Below are 16,047 nucleotides of genomic sequence, written 5' to 3'. Positions count from 1 at the left end.
TAGCCGAGTAATTGGTTGCTAGTGATAGCCTATGTGTAACCCCAGTATGCACAATGGAGACAGGGCTGTCTGTCTATAAGGTGTACCACAGGGCAGGTGGTATTGTTTTAATGCATTGTTTTCATTTTCTCTTTTCTCTGAATTACTACTTGAGGTTAGAGATTGTTCATATGGTCAGGTTTTCCCCTTGCTACTTTATTTTCTCATTGTTAAAAATGCATTTATTTTGTGTGTGTGCATGTGATACATGCACATGTGCAGTTCATAGAACAATTTTGAAGAGTAGGTTTTCTCTTTGCCACCTCATGGGCCCATTAAGCTATCTTACTGGCTCCCAACTAAGCATTGCATATTGTCTTGTTACTGAGTATAACTATGGGTAGGGAAAGGGTCAATTGGTATAAGAGGTATATAGTGTAAAATTTTATTAGAAACTCTTCGTATCTTATGGGTGATAATGAAGTTTTGGTGTTTTTTTTACTATTCCTACTTTTCTTTTCACTCTTAGAAATCTGCAGTTCGACCTAGCCCCTCTCCGGAAAGGAGCAGCACAGGGCCAGAACTACCTGCCCCTACTCCGCTCCTTGTTGAGCAACATGACGACTCCCCACGACCCCTTGCAGCAATCCCATCCAGTCAGGAGCCAGTTAACCCCTCATCTGAGGCTTCCCCAACCCGGGGCTGTTCACCACCTAAGTCTCCTGAGAAACCTCCCCAGTCAACTTCCTCAGAGAGCTGCCCACCATCCCCTCAACCTACCAAAGTTTCTCGGCATGCCAGCTCTTCTCCTGAAAGTCTTAAACCCACACCAGCTCCTGGGTCCCGTCGAGAAATTTCTTCTTCACCCACATCTAAGAATCGCTCGCATGGCAGAGCAAAGCGGGATAAATCTCATTCTCATACCCCATCTCATAGAGCAGGGAGGTCTCGTAGTCCTGCCACTAAGAGGGGAAGGTCTCGATCTAGAAGCCCCACCAAGAGAGGTCACTCCAGGTCCCGGTCCCCTCAGTGGAGAAGGTCACGATCTGCACAGAGGTGGGGAAAATCTAGAAGTCCCCAGAGGCGTGGCCGATCAAGATCTCCTCAGAGGCCAGGCTGGTCCAGGAGCAGAAATACCCAGAGAAGAGGCAGGTCTAGGTCAGCAAGGCGAGGCAGATCACATTCTAGATCTCCAGCCACTAGGGGCAGATCCCGATCTAGAACACCAGCTAGAAGGGGTAGGTCTCGGTCCAGAACACCTGCCAGGCGAAGATCACGATCCAGAACACCTGCCAGGCGTAGGTCTCGGTCTAGAACACCAGCTCGAAGGGGCAGGTCCAGATCAAGAACACCCGCTCGGCGCAGGTCTAGGACACGATCACCAGTTCGAAGGAGGTCTCGGAGTAGATCCCAAGCTAGGAGAAGTGGTAGGTCTAGGTCCAGAACACCAGCCAGGAGAAGTGGCAGGTCAAGATCTAGAACACCAGCCAGGAGAGGTAGGTCACGGTCTAGAACGCCAGCCAGAAGAAGCGGTCGATCTCGGTCTAGAACGCCAGCCAGGAGAGGGAGGTCACGATCCAGAACACCAGCACGACGACGATCTCGCAGTAGAAGTCTTGTGAGACGTGGAAGATCTCACTCTAGAACACCACAAAGAAGAGGACGATCTGGCTCATCCTCAGAGAGGAAGAACAAATCTAGAACATCTCAGAGGAGAAGCAGATCCAACTCAAGCCCAGAAGTGAAGAAATCTCATGTTTCCTCAAGACGGAGCAGGTCTCTTTCTTCACCACGATCCAAAGCAAAATCTTTGAGGCGAAGCCTTTCAGGTTCCTCTCCATGTCCTAAACAAAAGTCACAGACACCAACCAGGCGAAGTCGTTCTGGTTCTTCGCCACCTAAACAGATGTCAAAAACACCACCAAGACAGAGTCGTTCAAATTCTCCTCAGCCTAAAGTAAAATCTGGAACACCACCAAGACCAGGGTCTGTAACAAACATGCAGGCTGATGAATGCACTGCAACACCACAGAGACAGAGCCATTCTGAATCATCACCTGATGGTGAGGTGAAATCAAGGACCCCATCAAGACAAAGCTGCTCTGGGTCTTCTCCTCGAGTGAAGTCTAGCACACCTCCAAGACAGAGCCCATCTAGGTCGTCATCTCCACAACCCAAAGTGAAGACAGTAATATCACCAAGAGGAAGAAGCAATTCTAGCTCCTCTTCTCCAAGTCCTAGTAGAGTGACATCTAGGACACCTCAGAGGAAAAGCAGATCAGTATCTCCTTGCCCCAAGGTAGACTCTAGATTAAGACATAGCCGTTCTAGATCCTCCTCACCAGATTCCAAAATGGAACTGGGAACACCACTGAGACACTCAGGGTCTACATCTCCATATCCAAAAAGCATGCTCCAGACTCCACCAGATCAAAATCTTTCTGGATCAAAGTCACCCTGTCCCCAGAAGTCTAGGGATTCACCAACAGGAAGCTCTGGATCTTTTCATCTCTGTCCAGGTGTAACACCTAGTAGTATAGTACCAGGAGAGAGCTGTTTTAGCTCCTCATTTGTGCAACAAAAAGGACACACTCAAACTTGGCCAGATACTTCAAGTCCAGAAGTCATGCAGACTCATGTGGAATCTCCATCGCTGCAGAGCAAATCCCAAACATCTCCTAAGGGTAGCCTTTCCAGATCTTCATCTCCAGTCACTGAGCTGACAGCCAGATCACCAGTAAAACAAGATAAAAGTGAAATAACAGATCCAAAGCTGAAGTCAGGAATGTCTCCTGAACAGAGTAAGACTAAACCTGACTCTAGCTTATATCCTTTAGTAGACTCTAAATCTCTTCTGGTACAGAGCAGATTGGAGCCTTCTGAATTAAAAGAGAGACTGGGTTTAATTCAAGAGGATGTTGCATCATCTTGTATACCAAGAGACAAATTTAGTCCTACACAGGATAGGCCTGAGCCTTCCACAGTACTGAAAATCACACCTAGAGTACTATTAAAAGAAAGAAGTGGAGCTGGCTCACCTCCAGGCAAAAGAGACCAAAAAAGTTTGTTACCTAATTCAAGTCAAGATGAACTAATGGAAGTAGAAAAGTCTGAACAACCTTTATGCCAAGTTCTACCCAGTTTATCTCCAGAACATAAAGAAATGCCTGGAAGTAACATTGAGTCATCTCCTGAAGTAGAAGAAAGGCCTACTGTATTGTCTGCTCTTGACCAAAGCCAGTCACAGCCTTCAAAAGCAGCAGAAACCCCTGCAGTGGCTTCATGTTGGAGTGGGCCACAAGTTTCTCCAGAGCATAAAGAACTATCTCATTCTCCCCCCAGGGAGAATAGCTTTGAGTCATCTTTAGAGTTTAAAAACTCAGGCCCTGTTTTAGAAGTAAATACTGGCTTTTCTCCTGAGGTTAAAGAAGAATTGAATGGATCATTCCTTAATCAAACAGAGGCAGATCCATCTGTGGACATGAAAGAACAGTCAACAAGGTCCTCTAGGCGAAGCAGTTCTGAGTTATCCCCAGAAGTAGTGGAAAAGGTAGGATTATTTTCAAGTCAGAAAGTATCTTCGCCTGTACTTGAGACTGTACAACAAAGAACACCTTCAAGAGAAAGAAGTAGTTCTGCATCTCCTGAACTGAAAGATGGTTTGCCTAGAACTCCATCCAGGAGAAGCCGGTCTGGGTCTTCTCCAGGACTTAGAGATGGGTCTGGGACTCCTTCTAGGCATAGCCTATCTGGGTCCTCTCCTGGGATCAAAGATACACCTCAAACCCCCTCCAGGGGACGAAGTGAATGTGACTCTTCTCCGGAACCAAAAGCATTGCCTCAGACTCCTAGAGCCCGAAGTCATTCTCCATCATCCCCAGAGCGCAACAATAAGAGTGTCACCCCTCAGAGAGAAAGAAGTGGGTCGGAATCATCAGTAGAACAGAAAAATCTGGCTAGGACCTCTCCAGGACAAAGAAGTCAATCTGGGTCTTCCCAAGAGCTTGATGGAAAACCCAGCGCGTCCCCACAGGAAAGAAGTGAGTCAGACTCTTCTCCAGATTCCAAACCCAAGACTCGGACTCCTCTCAGACAGAGGAGTCACTCTGGATCATCTCCAGAGGTTGACAGCAAATCTCGACACTCCCCCAGGCTCAGTAGGTCTGGCTCATCTCCTGAAATGAAAGATAAGCCAAGAGTGCTACAGAGGGCTCAGAGTGGTACTGATTCTTCTCCTGAACACAAAATACCTGCTCCCCGGGCCCTGCCCAGGCATAGTAGATCAGGTTCATCAAGCAAAGAGAGAGGTCCTTCCCCTGAAGGAAGCAGTAGTTCTGAGTCTTCTCCAGAACACGCCCCCAAATCCAGAACTGCTCGAAGAGGTTCCAGGTCCTCAGTAGAGCCGAAGACAAAGTCTCGCACACCACCTCGACGCCGGAGCTCTCGATCATCTCCTGAGCTAACCAGGAAGGCTAGAGTCTCTCGTAGAAGCCGGTCTGCCTCCTCATCACCAGAAATCCGCTCCAGAACTCCACCAAGACGCAGAAGAAGTCCTTCAGTATCTTCACCAGAGCCAACTGAAAAGTCAAGGTCTTCACGGAGGAGGCGCTCAGTTTCTTCTCCCCGTACCAAGACAACAAGGAGAGGACGGTCTCCTTCACCCAAACCTCGTGGACTCCAAAGATCCCGATCCCGCTCACGGAGAGAGAAAACCAGAACAACCCGACGCAGAGATAGATCTGGATCATCTCAGTCAACATCTCGAAGAAGACAGAGGAGCCGGTCTAGATCACGAGTTACTCGGAGACGGAGGGGTGGCTCTGGTTACCATTCAAGATCACCTACCAGACAGGAGAGTTCTCGAACCTCCTCTAGACGCAGAAGAGGCCGCTCCCGGACACCCTTGACCAGTCGGAAGAGATCTCGATCAAGAACATCACCAGCTCCTTGGAAGCGCTCTAGATCTCGAGCCTCACCAGCTACTCATCGGAGGTCCAGGTCCAGAACACCACTGATAAGCCGACGTAGGTCCAGATCTCGGACCTCACCTGTGAGTAGGAGACGGTCAAGGTCAGTGAATAGGCGTAGATCTCGATCAAGAGCATCCCCAGTGAGTCGAAGGCGATCCAGGTCCAGAACACCACCAGTAACTCGTCGTCGTTCAAGATCCAGAACACCAACTCGCCGTCGTTCTCGTTCTAGGACTCCTCCAGTGACTCGCAGAAGGTCCAGATCCAGGACTCCACCAGTAACCAGGAGGCGATCTAGAAGCAGAACTTCACCTGTTACTAGAAGAAGATCAAGATCCAGGACATCCCCAGTCACCCGGAGAAGATCGAGATCTCGAACATCTCCAGTCACCCGTAGGCGGTCCCGTTCCCGAACCTCCCCAGTAACAAGAAGACGCTCCAGGTCCCGAACTCCGCCACCGATTCGAAGACGATCTAGGTCTCGGACACCACTGTTGCCACGCAAGCGCTCTCGAAGCCGCACACCACTTGCTATCCGCCGCCGTTCTAGGTCTCGTACTCCTAGGGCAGCTCGAGGCAAGCGGTCCTTAACAAGATCTCCTCCAGCCATCCGTAGGCGGTCTGCATCTGGAAGTAGTTCTGATCGTTCACGTTCTGCCACTCCTCCAGCAACAAGGAATCATTCTGGATCTAGGACACCTCCTGTAGCACTCAGTAGCTCTAGAATGAGTTGCTTTAGCCGTCCTAGCATGTCACCAACTCCTCTTGACCGATGTAGATCACCTGGAATGCTTGAACCCCTTGGAAGCGCTAGAACACCCATGTCTGTGCTACAGCAAACAGGTGGCTCCATGATGGATGGTCCAGGTCCTCGGATTCCTGATCACCCAAGATCATCTGTTCCAGAAAACCATGCTCAGTCTAGAATTGCACTTGCCTTGACAGCCATCAGTCTTGGCACTGCCCGGCCACCTCCATCCATGTCTGCTGCTGGCCTTGCTGCAAGAATGTCCCAGGTTCCAGCACCTGTCCCTCTCATGAGCCTTAGAACAGCCCCAGCTGCCAACCTTGCCAGCAGGATTCCAGCAGCATCTGCAGCAGCTATGAACCTTGCTAGTGCCAGGACATCTGCTATTCCAGCATCTGTGAACCTTGCTGACTCAAGAACACCAGCTGCTGCAGCAGCTATGAACTTAGCCAGCCCTAGAACAGCAGTGGCTCCTTCAGCTGTGAACCTTGCAGATCCTCGAACCCCTGCAGCTTCAGCTGTGAACCTAGCAGGAGCTAGAACACCAGCTGCATTAGCAGCTTTGAGTCTCACAGGCTCTGGGACACCTCCAACTGCTGCAAATTACCCCTCCAGTTCCAGAACACCCCAAGCTCCAACCCCCGCAAACCTGGTGGTGGGTCCTCGATCTGCGCATGGCACAGCTCCTGTGAATATTGCTGGCTCTAGAACCCCTGCAGCCTTGGCTCCCACAAATCTCTCCAGTTCCAGGATGGCTCCAGCATTGTCTGGTGCAAACCTCACCAGTCCCAGGGTGCCCCTTTCTGCTTATGATCGTGTTAGTGGCAGAACCTCACCTTTAATGCTTGATCGAGCCAGGTCCAGAACACCACCATCTGCCCCAAGCCAGTCTAGAATGACCTCTGAGCGTGAGCGGGCTCCTTCCCCTGCTTCAAGAATGGTCCAGGCTTCTTCGCAATCTCTTCTCCCTCCTGCACAGGATCGGCCTCGGTCCCCTGTGCCATCTGCTTTTTCAGACCAATCTCGTTCAGTTGCCCAGACCACTCCTGTAGCAGGGTCTCAGTCCCTTTCATCCGGGACTGTAGCAAAGTCCACATCCTCTGCTAGTGACCACAATGGCATGCTTTCTGGCCCTGCCCCTGGGATATCCCATGCTGAAGGTGGGGAGCCACCTGCCTCTACTGGGGCCCAGCAGCCTTCTACATTGGCTGCTCTGCAACCAGCTAAGGAACGTCGGAGCTCCTCCTCCTCTTCATCATCATCTAGCTCCTCCTCCTCTTCATCATCTTCATCGTCATCCTCTTCTTCCTCTGGCTCCAGTTCTAGTGATTCAGAGGGTTCCAGCCTTCCAGCTCAACCTGAGGTGGCACTGAAAAGGTGAGGGAATTAAGGGATCTAGGGAGCAGGGACTTAACAATGGGTTGGGGAGTAGGGAGGGAGAAATCTTGTCAAAAGCACTTACTTGGCTTTGAGAAAGTATGGGGGACCTTGGCCTTCAAGCTGGGAGTAGAAAGAATGTTGGGTGGGGGCTTTGTGGGGAGGAATGGGACAGATAAAAGTCTCCAAAGGTTAATTCTCCAGAGGATAATGATAAGTTTTCCATCTCTACAGAGGACAGAACTAGAGGAAATGGACTTAATTTTACAGCAGGAGGGATGGCAGTTAGACCTCAAGAGGAACTCCCTGGGCTGGAAGGATCTTCAGAGGTCATCCCATCCCTCTCCCTGCCTCCAGGCAGGACGGCCCCTCCCCAGCCAACCTGCACTCACAGGGGCCTCCCCAAGCTGCGGCTCTCCAAGGAAGGAGATCACCCAGCTTCAGCATCCACATCTGAGTCCAGGGGCCTTAATCCTTCATCAGGGACATTCTTGAGGTTTAACCTTGATCCCTTGTGCTTCGGGCCCCAGCCTGTTGCTTGTGTTAGCAGAGGTTTGGTCAGCTCTGTTCCACTGCTCCAGAGAAGTACTCACTGGCCTGCCTTCGTGTTTTCCCAGGGCTTTTCTCAGGCACCCCTTCCCCACTGCCGTTCCTCCAGGCCAAGGAAGGTAGGGTTGGGGTTGGGGCATCTTGTCTCCTTGTGACACCTTTCTTCTCTCACAGGGTTCCCAGCCCCACCCCAGTCCCAAAGGAGGCTATTAGAGAGGGACGTCCTCAGGAACCAACCCCGGCCAAAAGGAAGAGGCGCTCTAGCAGCTCCAGTTCCAGCTCCTCCTCTTCCTCCTCTTCCTCCTCTTCTTCTTCCTCTTCCTCCTCTTCATCTTCTTCTTCCTCCTCCTCCTCTTCCTCTTCTTCCTCTTCCTCTTCCTCCTCCCCCTCCCCTGCTAAGCCTGGCCCTCAGGCATTACCCAAACCTGCAAGCCCCAAGAAGCCACCCCCTGGCGAGAGGAGGTGAGTGCTTTCTTGCCTGTTGTGAAAGGGGGGTTGGGATGAGTTCTCCAGAAAGGGGACCCTGGGTGAGGTTCCTGCTGGGGTGCCTCGTGTGGACGTCTGTGACTGGTTGTACGGGAGGAGTAGTGCCGGACTCCTTCCATCCTCCCACAGTGTTGTATTCTGGTCAAGGGCTGCACTATCCAACTGAGGTGTCTCAGGCCATATCTGGGAAGTCATAGGATTCTTCCTCCCTCTCCCCTCCCCTGACAAGCAGCCTGGTCCCAGAGATCTAGCTCTAAGTCTCCCCATTGCTGCTGCAGGGCTCTGGTCTGGCCACCGTCATCTTCTCCCGACTCTGTCCACAGCCTCCTCCCTGTCTCCCTGCCTCCACGCCATTCTCTTCCACACGTAGCCAGAGGGATCTTTCTAAAACGCACATCTGGTTACTTCCCTTCACTCCACAAATCCTTCCGGAACGCCCTGTGGCCTGCAGGATAAAGTGCCACCTCTGCGGGAATGGCGTGTGAGGCTCTTCACCAGCTGCCCTTGCCCGCCCTGTGCTCCTCCTGCCCGCCCCCACACATGCCCCGTGCTCCGGCCATACCCAGCGCCTTGCAGTCTAAGGAGAGCCCCATGCCTTTGGACATGCTGTTCCTTCTGCCTGGGATTTCCTTGTCTGCCTGGTGAACTCGTTCTGCAAGACTGCATTCAAACAGCACCTCCGAGAAGACTGCCCTGCCATTTCCCTGTCCTGCCCAGGTCCCCATCCTTTCTCTGGATCCCCAGGCCCATGCATATCCATCCTGCTGGGCTGTTTCCTATGTAGGGGGCGTGTGTGCCTTCATTGTTAACCTTTACTACCAAACAAAATTCTTCCAAGGGCAGGGACTCTTTTATCTTTGCATCCCCCGCTGCACCCTGTGCCCTGTCCACTGGGGCACTCGGTGGATGGTGTGCGGGCGGATGGGTGAGTGCGGACAAAGGTGGGTCTGAGGCTGGCCCTGTGTGGTGTGAGGTTTGGTGGTCAGGACCTGGGTGGGTGGTCCTGAATGCTTGGCTGGTGGGTTTGGGAGGATGTGGTGCTATAGAGGCCTACTCTGCTTCCTAGGTCTCGAAGTCCTCGGAAGCCAATAGACTCCCTTCGGGATTCCCGATCCCTCAGTTACTCACCTGTTGAGCGTCGACAGCCCTCGCCCCAACCTTCACCAAGAGATCTACAGAGGTAGGGTCTATAACAGGTGCTAGCAACCTGACTCATCTAGCTACCATCAATTTGAAAGCAAAATTTAAGTTTTTGGTACTATTCTGTGACCTAATTTCTCTTCTCTTGTAGCAGTGAGCGAGTTTCCTGGAGAGGCCAGCGAGGGGACAGTCACTCTCCCGGTCACAAGAGGAAGGAGACACCTAGTCCTCGTTCTAATCGACACCGCTCCTCCAGGTGTGTCTCCTTGGAAGTCTGGCCCTTCTCAGAGCTAGTAGTTGGGACAGGGATATGTGGTGACCCAGAATGACCAGTCTTCTCTATTCCAGGTCTCCATAATCTGGATTCCACTACACCTCATACTCTGGAGACATGAGTACTCCTCATTTTTCCCAGAAGAATCATGGAAGGAGTCTTTGTATGCCTTCCCTTGAACCTTGGCAGCATCTTGAGGGGAGAGCTCCCCCACACACCTTTTTTTTTTTTTTTTTTTTGGTTCCTGTGAAATGTTGATCTCTGTGAGTTTTTCCTGGTTCATGTGTTTTGGGGGGTTGGAGTGGGAGGGAGGGAATTTAGGGAGGGAGGGGCACAGCTCAGGACATCTAGGCCTCAGATTGTGATGATCCAGGGAGTTAGTTCCCTAAATTCTTGGGTGACTGATGGTTTGACTTGGTAAGTTGTGATCTTTCCTGAAAGATGAAGGAGCTGAAGTTGGTTGGCCCTGCTGCACCCCCTGACAAGGTTGTGAGGCCCTCTCCCCCCCAACTTTGTTTAAGGCATTTTGGTTTTTTAAAATCTGTACAGTAAAAGCAACTTTTTCTGTCAAATAAAAATGAGAAATGCAATAATTGGTCTGTAGTCTTTACTTGGGGCAAGAGGGAACAGAAAAGTCAATCAGGTAGACAGCCAAATTTTTTTTATTGGGGGAATGGGTCTCTAGGGGGTAGGCCTAGGCCCTCACTGCACAGCTTGTTCATTGGCACTGCCTCCAGAATCCTGTGGCTTCATCACATCTGGAAGCTCTGGAGGGCTGGAGAAGGGCTCAATGCGGAGAGCTTCGAAGGTGTCATCTGTGGAAGGGGGTATAGAGGATTCTCAGTGTTTCCATTCATTGATAACCCTCCCCACCTTGGTTGCCTGACTTGGCAATGGTATTATGACTTCTGTCCTCAGAGGCCTAACTCTGACCCCATTACATGTCATTAATAAAGACCCGCCCCCCAACCCCCAGCTTTGTGCTTGTCTGGCAAGTATCAACCTCAATTCTTTAGCCCTGGTTTCCAGTGTCCACAGTCAGCACAAAACAAATGAACCCCACTTCCTATCTTTTCTCCTGTGTGTCTACCTAGAAATTCCTTACCTGGCCCTCAATGCTACTGGTTGGTAAAACTAGTAAGGAAGAGGGCAAAGAGTTGGGGCTTGATCAAGAAAGAAGTCAAGGATGTAGACAAGGTGCTTTCTATTAAGAGCAAAGGTTTAGAAATTGACCATCAGCCAAGTGGTCACGCCTTTCATCTTAGCACTCGGCTGGGCAGCTAAGGCTACACAAAGAAACTGTTGTGGGGTGTGTGTGTGTGTGAATTCTCATTCCTGTTACTGGTCTAGTTAAAATGCCATTTGCCAAACCTTCCTAATAGCAGTGTTGAGAAGATTGCTTTAGCCTTCAGTATGGACATTTGAGTGGCAGCGGCAGTGAAGGCAACCTAATTAGGTCCAGAAATCTAATGCTGTCAGCTGCTTCCAGAAGTGCTTCTGTAAATCCTGCCATTAACACATTCCATTGGCCTGAGGGGTACTAAAGCCTCTGGTCCAGAGTCTTGTCCATATCTAATGCCATATCAGTAGTTGTGTGCCCTTAGCTTTGACATAACAACCTAACTTAGCTTAGGCAAACAAGCAGTATTTTAGCCACAGGAACCCACGCAAAAGGGAATCTTATCTGGCCCGTGTGTCTTCACCAGCCCTATAAGTGCCTCAATGCTGACTCACAGGCTATTAGTTACCTTGGAGCAGATACCTCTCAGGATATTTATCGTGATAAAAGGATATTTGCAGCAAGCCCTTCGGGGGCCTGTGGAGATGGAAATTCCAGGCTGGGTGGGGCAGGGACAATTGGCTATGCATAAGCGTATATAGCTTGGTGAGCTGATTTACTTTACAAAAACTAAAAAGGATAATTTATACTTCTATTTCTTTTCCCATCTTAGCCTCTTTCGAGAGTATGTATGTGTGCCAATGAAGACAAAAGGCATTGATTTTTCTGGAACCGAAATGAACAGTTGTAAACTACCATGTTGGTACTGGGAACTGAACCCAGGTCCCCTGCAAGAGCCATTCTTAATTGCTGAGCCATTTTTCTACATTTTATTCCCCATATACACAGTCCCTGGGGTCCACAGCTGTGAAAACAAGTCCCAGGACCATCCCTGTTTAAATTCTCAGAGGCAAATAATAAAATTATTAAATCTCTACCTGCCTCTCATTGCCTGGCTGTCCTGGAACTCCCTGTAGACCAGGCTGGCCTCAGCATAGGATTAAAGGCATGTAGCATAGATATAACGTGATCTAACTTTCCCAAGTCACTTGCTTCACTTGTCTATCTCGCACAATCTGTCTGGGTGTGGTAGCACACACCTTTAATCCCAGCACCGGGAAATTGGTGGCAGAAGCAGGTGGATCTCTGATGAATTAGAAGTGACGTGCTGCCGGGCATGGTGGCACACACCTTTAGTCCCAGCACTCGGGAGGCAGAGACAGGCGGATTTCTGAGTTCGAGACCAGCCTGGTCTACAGAGTGAGTTCCAGGACAGCCAGGGCTATACGGCGAAACCCTGTCTCGAAAAAAACAAACAAGAGGTAATTTGCTAAATCTGGCATGGTATCTGCTCCAGCCAAGTAAGTGCATCCATAGCACTTCATTACCCTACCTTCAAAATCTGCAAAGTGAAGACAATGGCCTCACAAGACTCCGTGGAAAGATTAGGCGGAGCTGGGTTCAGTGGGGAATACCTTTAATCCCAGCATTTGGGAGGCAGAGCAAATTATAGGTCAGCCAGGACTAAACTCTGGGTCTAAAAAACAGAAAACCAAACTATATAGATAAACTCTGTCTAAAAAACAAACAAACAAAAAGATCAGGTGGAACAAGGCCATGTACTCAATAAATCCTGTTAAAAATGTGGGTGGTACCAGGAACCTGCAAGTTACCTTTAATTTCCACACCTCTTGTTTGTGTTTCAAGTTTTAAAAATGATGTGTATGGGCCCTTTGTCTGCATGTAAGTCTGCTCCATGTACATGCCTGGTGCTCAAGAACACTAAAGAAGGCTTCAGTCCCCTGAAGTACAATTACACTTCTGACCTAGAATGGAACCCAACTCCTCCGGAAGAGCTACCCTTAAATTGCTGAGCTATGTCTCCAGTCCCTATGCTTTGTTTTTTAACAAGGAAACAAATACCTCATGCTCTCTGTGGACCGAAAAGGTATTCCCTAAAAGCTCAGAGGAGCAGTATAGGCTTCCAAAGTTGTTGTTCTCTGGATATTATCAGATGCTAGCTACCATCCAGGTGAGCCATCTTACCTGCTCGGAAGGCCAGGCCCACTGTGGCTGGGGCCTGTGGCCGTGCTGTCTGGCTAGTGAAGCCACACTCGCCCAGAGTTTTGCCATCATCAAGGAGCTGGTCATCCTGAAGAGAGAAGCAAGGTTTAGGGAGAGGTCCTAAGGGAACAGGTCCCAGAGACAGTCAACTTAGGTCAGGAACTCAGGAAGAGGCATCCCTAAGTATAAAACACATATTCCAGGACTATATCCAAGAATTTCCAGCTCTGACTGCACTGATGGCTTACAGCAGCTAAAAGCTCTGGCAGAGACTCCCAAGGGCATTTTCTAGCACCCATATAGATTGGTTCACAATTCCACTTCCATGAGATCTGATCCCTTTGGCCTCCAGAGCACCTGGACTGTATGAGAGCAGGTACCACACACACACAAATAAAACTCACAGACAGGGCTCTGAATTCTGGCTTTTCCAAGCTCTCTAGATAAATCTAATTCAAAACGGTAGTTGGAATTTTTTTTTTTTTTTTTTTTTTGAGAAAAGATCTCAAACAGTATTTTGGTCTTGAAATTCTGATCCTGATTATTGCCCAGTTTTTTCAGCCTGGTGATCTAACCTAGGCTTCCATACAGGTTATGTTAACACTAAACACAGCTGCACCCCTGAGTCCTATCAAGTTTTTCTCTCCACCCCGCGCCTTTCTTTTATTACAACCTTAACCTTAAAACGGGAATTATTAGAATTCCCAACTCATAGGTCAGCCAGAGTTTTAATACCCTAGAGAGGCATAGAAAGCAGCACTTAAAAACACTATGTGGTTCCTAGACCAGCAGAGGGGTCTTTCAAGAAAAAATCCAGTGGGTATCCGAGAGAAAAGCCCTTTAGAGACATGAATCCAGGCTCTAATCTGGAATTACAGCCGGAATTAAATTAGCTCAATGTACTTAGATTACTGACGCGCTTCTGGGACGCCTGACTCGGGATTGGGGCATGAGAACCCAACTCCGCAGCCTAGCTTATTCAAAACTGGAGCTGGCTTCTGGAGGTGAGTTTGAATGCCAAGTGTTTCTAGAACATCAGGAGACTGGCGAGGGTAAACACTGTCTGGGTGAATCACTGGTGGGATCTTGACCTATCTTCTAAACAACACTTGCATTCCTCGAGTTCCACCCCACCCTCTGACAGTGGGATTCCGGTGGGCTCCCGACAGGCCGAAGGTGGCTAGCCAGGGACAAACCCTGGCTCTGCCACGACCTTCGGCTGCGTAAGATAATCGAGGCCTCGGTTTCCCCAACCGCTGAGCAAGACGGCCTGGCAGGGCGGGGCGGCTGCCGGGAGACCCAATGCTGCCGGCTCTTCAGCATGATCAAGAGACCTCCTTGTTAAGTGTCCTGTCTGGCCCCCCGCGCGCGCAACCGCCACGCCCGCTCGTCACACCTTGTAAAGCCGCTGCTCCTCCGGCGGCCGCTTGAGGATGCCCTCGACGATGCGCTTCAGTTCGAACACGGTGCTCGACTCCTTGGCGTCCGTAAAGATGGTGGTCTTGTGGCGCCGGATCATGAGAAACACGTCCTGAGGACGGCGGGCCCGCGTCAGCGTTAGCCCGCGGCCCCCGGCGTGGCCCCGGAGCCCCCGCCGCCCCCGGCCCCGCGCCCCTCCCCCCCGCGCCCGCTCACCATCCCGGCGGCTGCTTCTGGCTCGACGCGCCGGCGCGGCCGCGCTCCGCCCCTTCCCGGCAGCCCAAGCGCGACCCAGCGTGCTCTGCGCGGCCCCGCCCGCCCCGCCCCCTATCCCGCAGCCCCTCCCACGCCGTTGCCGCCATCTTAAGCGATCCGGAAGCCACTTCCTGTGCGTGGCCGCCATCTCGGTGTCTGGGTTATAGGTTGTTATATGTTGAGCCCGTCACGGATCCGTGGTGCAAGCTGGGCTTGCTTTGGGGCGTAGAGAGTGAGTCACGGAGAGCTACTCATGCATATCTGCCATGAACAATTTTATATGAGTGTTTTATCTGCATTTATGCCTGTGCACCTGTTACATGCAATGCTTGGGAAGGCCAGAAGAGGGCCGTCGGGTCCTCTGGTCATGTGGGGTGCAGAAATCGAACCTAGCTAACTCCTCGAAGAACAACCCGTCCTCATAATCATCGAGCGGGTGTACAATTTTGGATCTAAGATCACCACTGTGTATTGTCCTCATCCAGCTTCAGGCGTGGGTCTAAGGGTTTGTTAAATCCAATTCAGCCATGCTTTGTGGCCTCTTAGGAGCTAGAGAAGCTATTGCTTTTCGAGACTTCTGCTGTAGTTATTAGGTCAACTCTAGCTAGACTTGGCCACCTGGTCCCAGAACACCAACTAAAAAGTGTTAATAGTGAAAAGCAGAGATAGGTTTACTTAATGTGGCCATAGGAAGAGGTCCAGTGACTTTCCCAAGTCGACTGTGGAGTTCTTGAAAGGAGTTTAAGCCGGGCAGTGGTGTCACATGCCTGTAATCCCGGCACTTGGGAGGCAGAGGCAGGTGGATTTCTGAGTTCGAGGCCAGCCTGGTCTACAGAGTGAGTTCCAGGACAGCCAGAGCTATACAGAGAAACTCTGTCTCGAAAAACCAAAATAAATAAATAAATAAAATAAAAAATAAAATAAAGGTGTTTAAACTGAAATGGAACAAATGAATAGTGTTAGGCAAGGTATGGCCCATCATTTGACTGTCCTACAAGATGGCCTGATGAGCTGTGACATCTGTTTCAGGTCAAACCCTTCCTTATTCCAACATGAGATTCCTGGGAAAATCCCCATTACTTGGAGACCATTGTTTTTAACAGCCTTGAGAAGGCTAGGCTGATTTCACGACAGACTTCAAATTGGCAGTTAAGGACACTAGGCCTAAAAACTGGGCAAGTCCAGGCAAGTCAATTGCTAATTAAAAACAAAACAAAACAAAAAAACCCTAGGCTCCAGCCTCCATGCCCAGGTAATGGACTGTCCCAACCAGCTAGCCTGATGCAAGGATAGTGGGTCAGCAGCAGTTTCCAGACATCCTCAGCTACTTCCTCAGTAACAGTTCCCAGACCTCCCCAGCAAGTTTCTAGTCCCTAAACCACGATAATAGAATTTTGTAGAGATATGCACAACAGATTAACATAGAGGTCACCTACCCTGGAATTCTCTAATGTGCTTTAAATCAGGCCTGCAAGCTCACTTGGGTGTCTCTATCTTGGTAATAGGA

The 16,047-nt window shown here is 50.2% G+C and overlaps 2 protein-coding genes across 3 annotated transcripts; one reads left to right on the top strand and one right to left on the bottom strand.

The window, feature by feature from the left end:
• Positions 1-6,800: 6,800 nt before the first annotated feature.
• On the top strand, positions 6,801-10,116 carry LOC147000479 (serine/arginine repetitive matrix protein 2-like). Of its 2 annotated transcripts, XM_029471035.2 has the most exons (6): positions 6,801-7,074; positions 7,309-7,403; positions 7,798-8,085; positions 9,176-9,289; positions 9,401-9,505; positions 9,598-10,116. In XM_029471035.2, exons 2-6 carry the CDS (start codon positions 7,327-7,329, stop codon positions 9,605-9,607), a joined length of 594 nt encoding a protein of 197 aa, XP_029326895.1. In that variant the 5' UTR covers positions 6,801-7,074; positions 7,309-7,326; the 3' UTR covers positions 9,608-10,116. The 2 variants fall into 2 exon arrangements, with proteins under 2 accessions (XP_029326895.1, XP_085688882.1); XM_085832756.1 differs by lacking the exons at positions 6,801-7,074; positions 7,309-7,403; positions 7,798-8,085 and adding an exon at positions 8,092-9,050.
• Positions 10,113-14,575, bottom strand: Elob (elongin B). The gene is made up of 4 exons (XM_021149244.3): positions 14,502-14,575; positions 14,263-14,397; positions 12,849-12,954; positions 10,113-10,338 (listed from the first exon to the last, which is right to left on the bottom strand). Exons 1-4 carry the CDS (start codon positions 14,502-14,504, stop codon positions 10,226-10,228), a joined length of 357 nt encoding a protein of 118 aa, XP_021004903.1. The 5' UTR covers positions 14,505-14,575; the 3' UTR covers positions 10,113-10,225.
• Positions 14,576-16,047: the final 1,472 nt, after the last annotated feature.

This window comes from Mus caroli, unplaced genomic scaffold (genome assembly GCF_978045245.1).
Source record: "Mus caroli unplaced genomic scaffold, Mus_caroli_1 scaffold_18, whole genome shotgun sequence".
In the NCBI taxonomy this organism is placed as follows: Eukaryota; Metazoa; Chordata; class Mammalia; order Rodentia; family Muridae; genus Mus; species Mus caroli.
The sequence above is the reverse complement of the archived record's forward strand: the minus strand, read 5'-3'. Positions and strand labels throughout refer to the sequence as shown.

Excerpts from the sequence above, each read along its gene's own strand:
- LOC147000479 (XM_029471035.2), top strand. The coding sequence starts at position 7,327 with ATGGACTTAATTTTACAGCAGGAGGGATGGCAGTTAGACCTCAAGAGG. Across the intron at positions 7,404-7,797 it reads GGCTGGAAGGATCTTCAGAG|GGTTCCCAGCCCCACCCCAG; the intron begins GTCATCCCATCC and ends CTTCTCTCACAG. Across the intron at positions 9,290-9,400 it reads TCACCAAGAGATCTACAGAG|CAGTGAGCGAGTTTCCTGGA; the intron begins GTAGGGTCTATA and ends CTTCTCTTGTAG.
- Elob (XM_021149244.3), bottom strand. Across the intron at positions 12,955-14,262 it reads AGGAGCAGCGGCTTTACAAG|GATGACCAGCTCCTTGATGA; the intron begins GTGTGACGAGCG and ends TTCTCTCTTCAG. Across the intron at positions 10,339-12,848 it reads GGGCCTGGCCTTCCGAGCAG|ATGACACCTTCGAAGCTCTC; the intron begins GTAAGATGGCTC and ends CCCCTTCCACAG.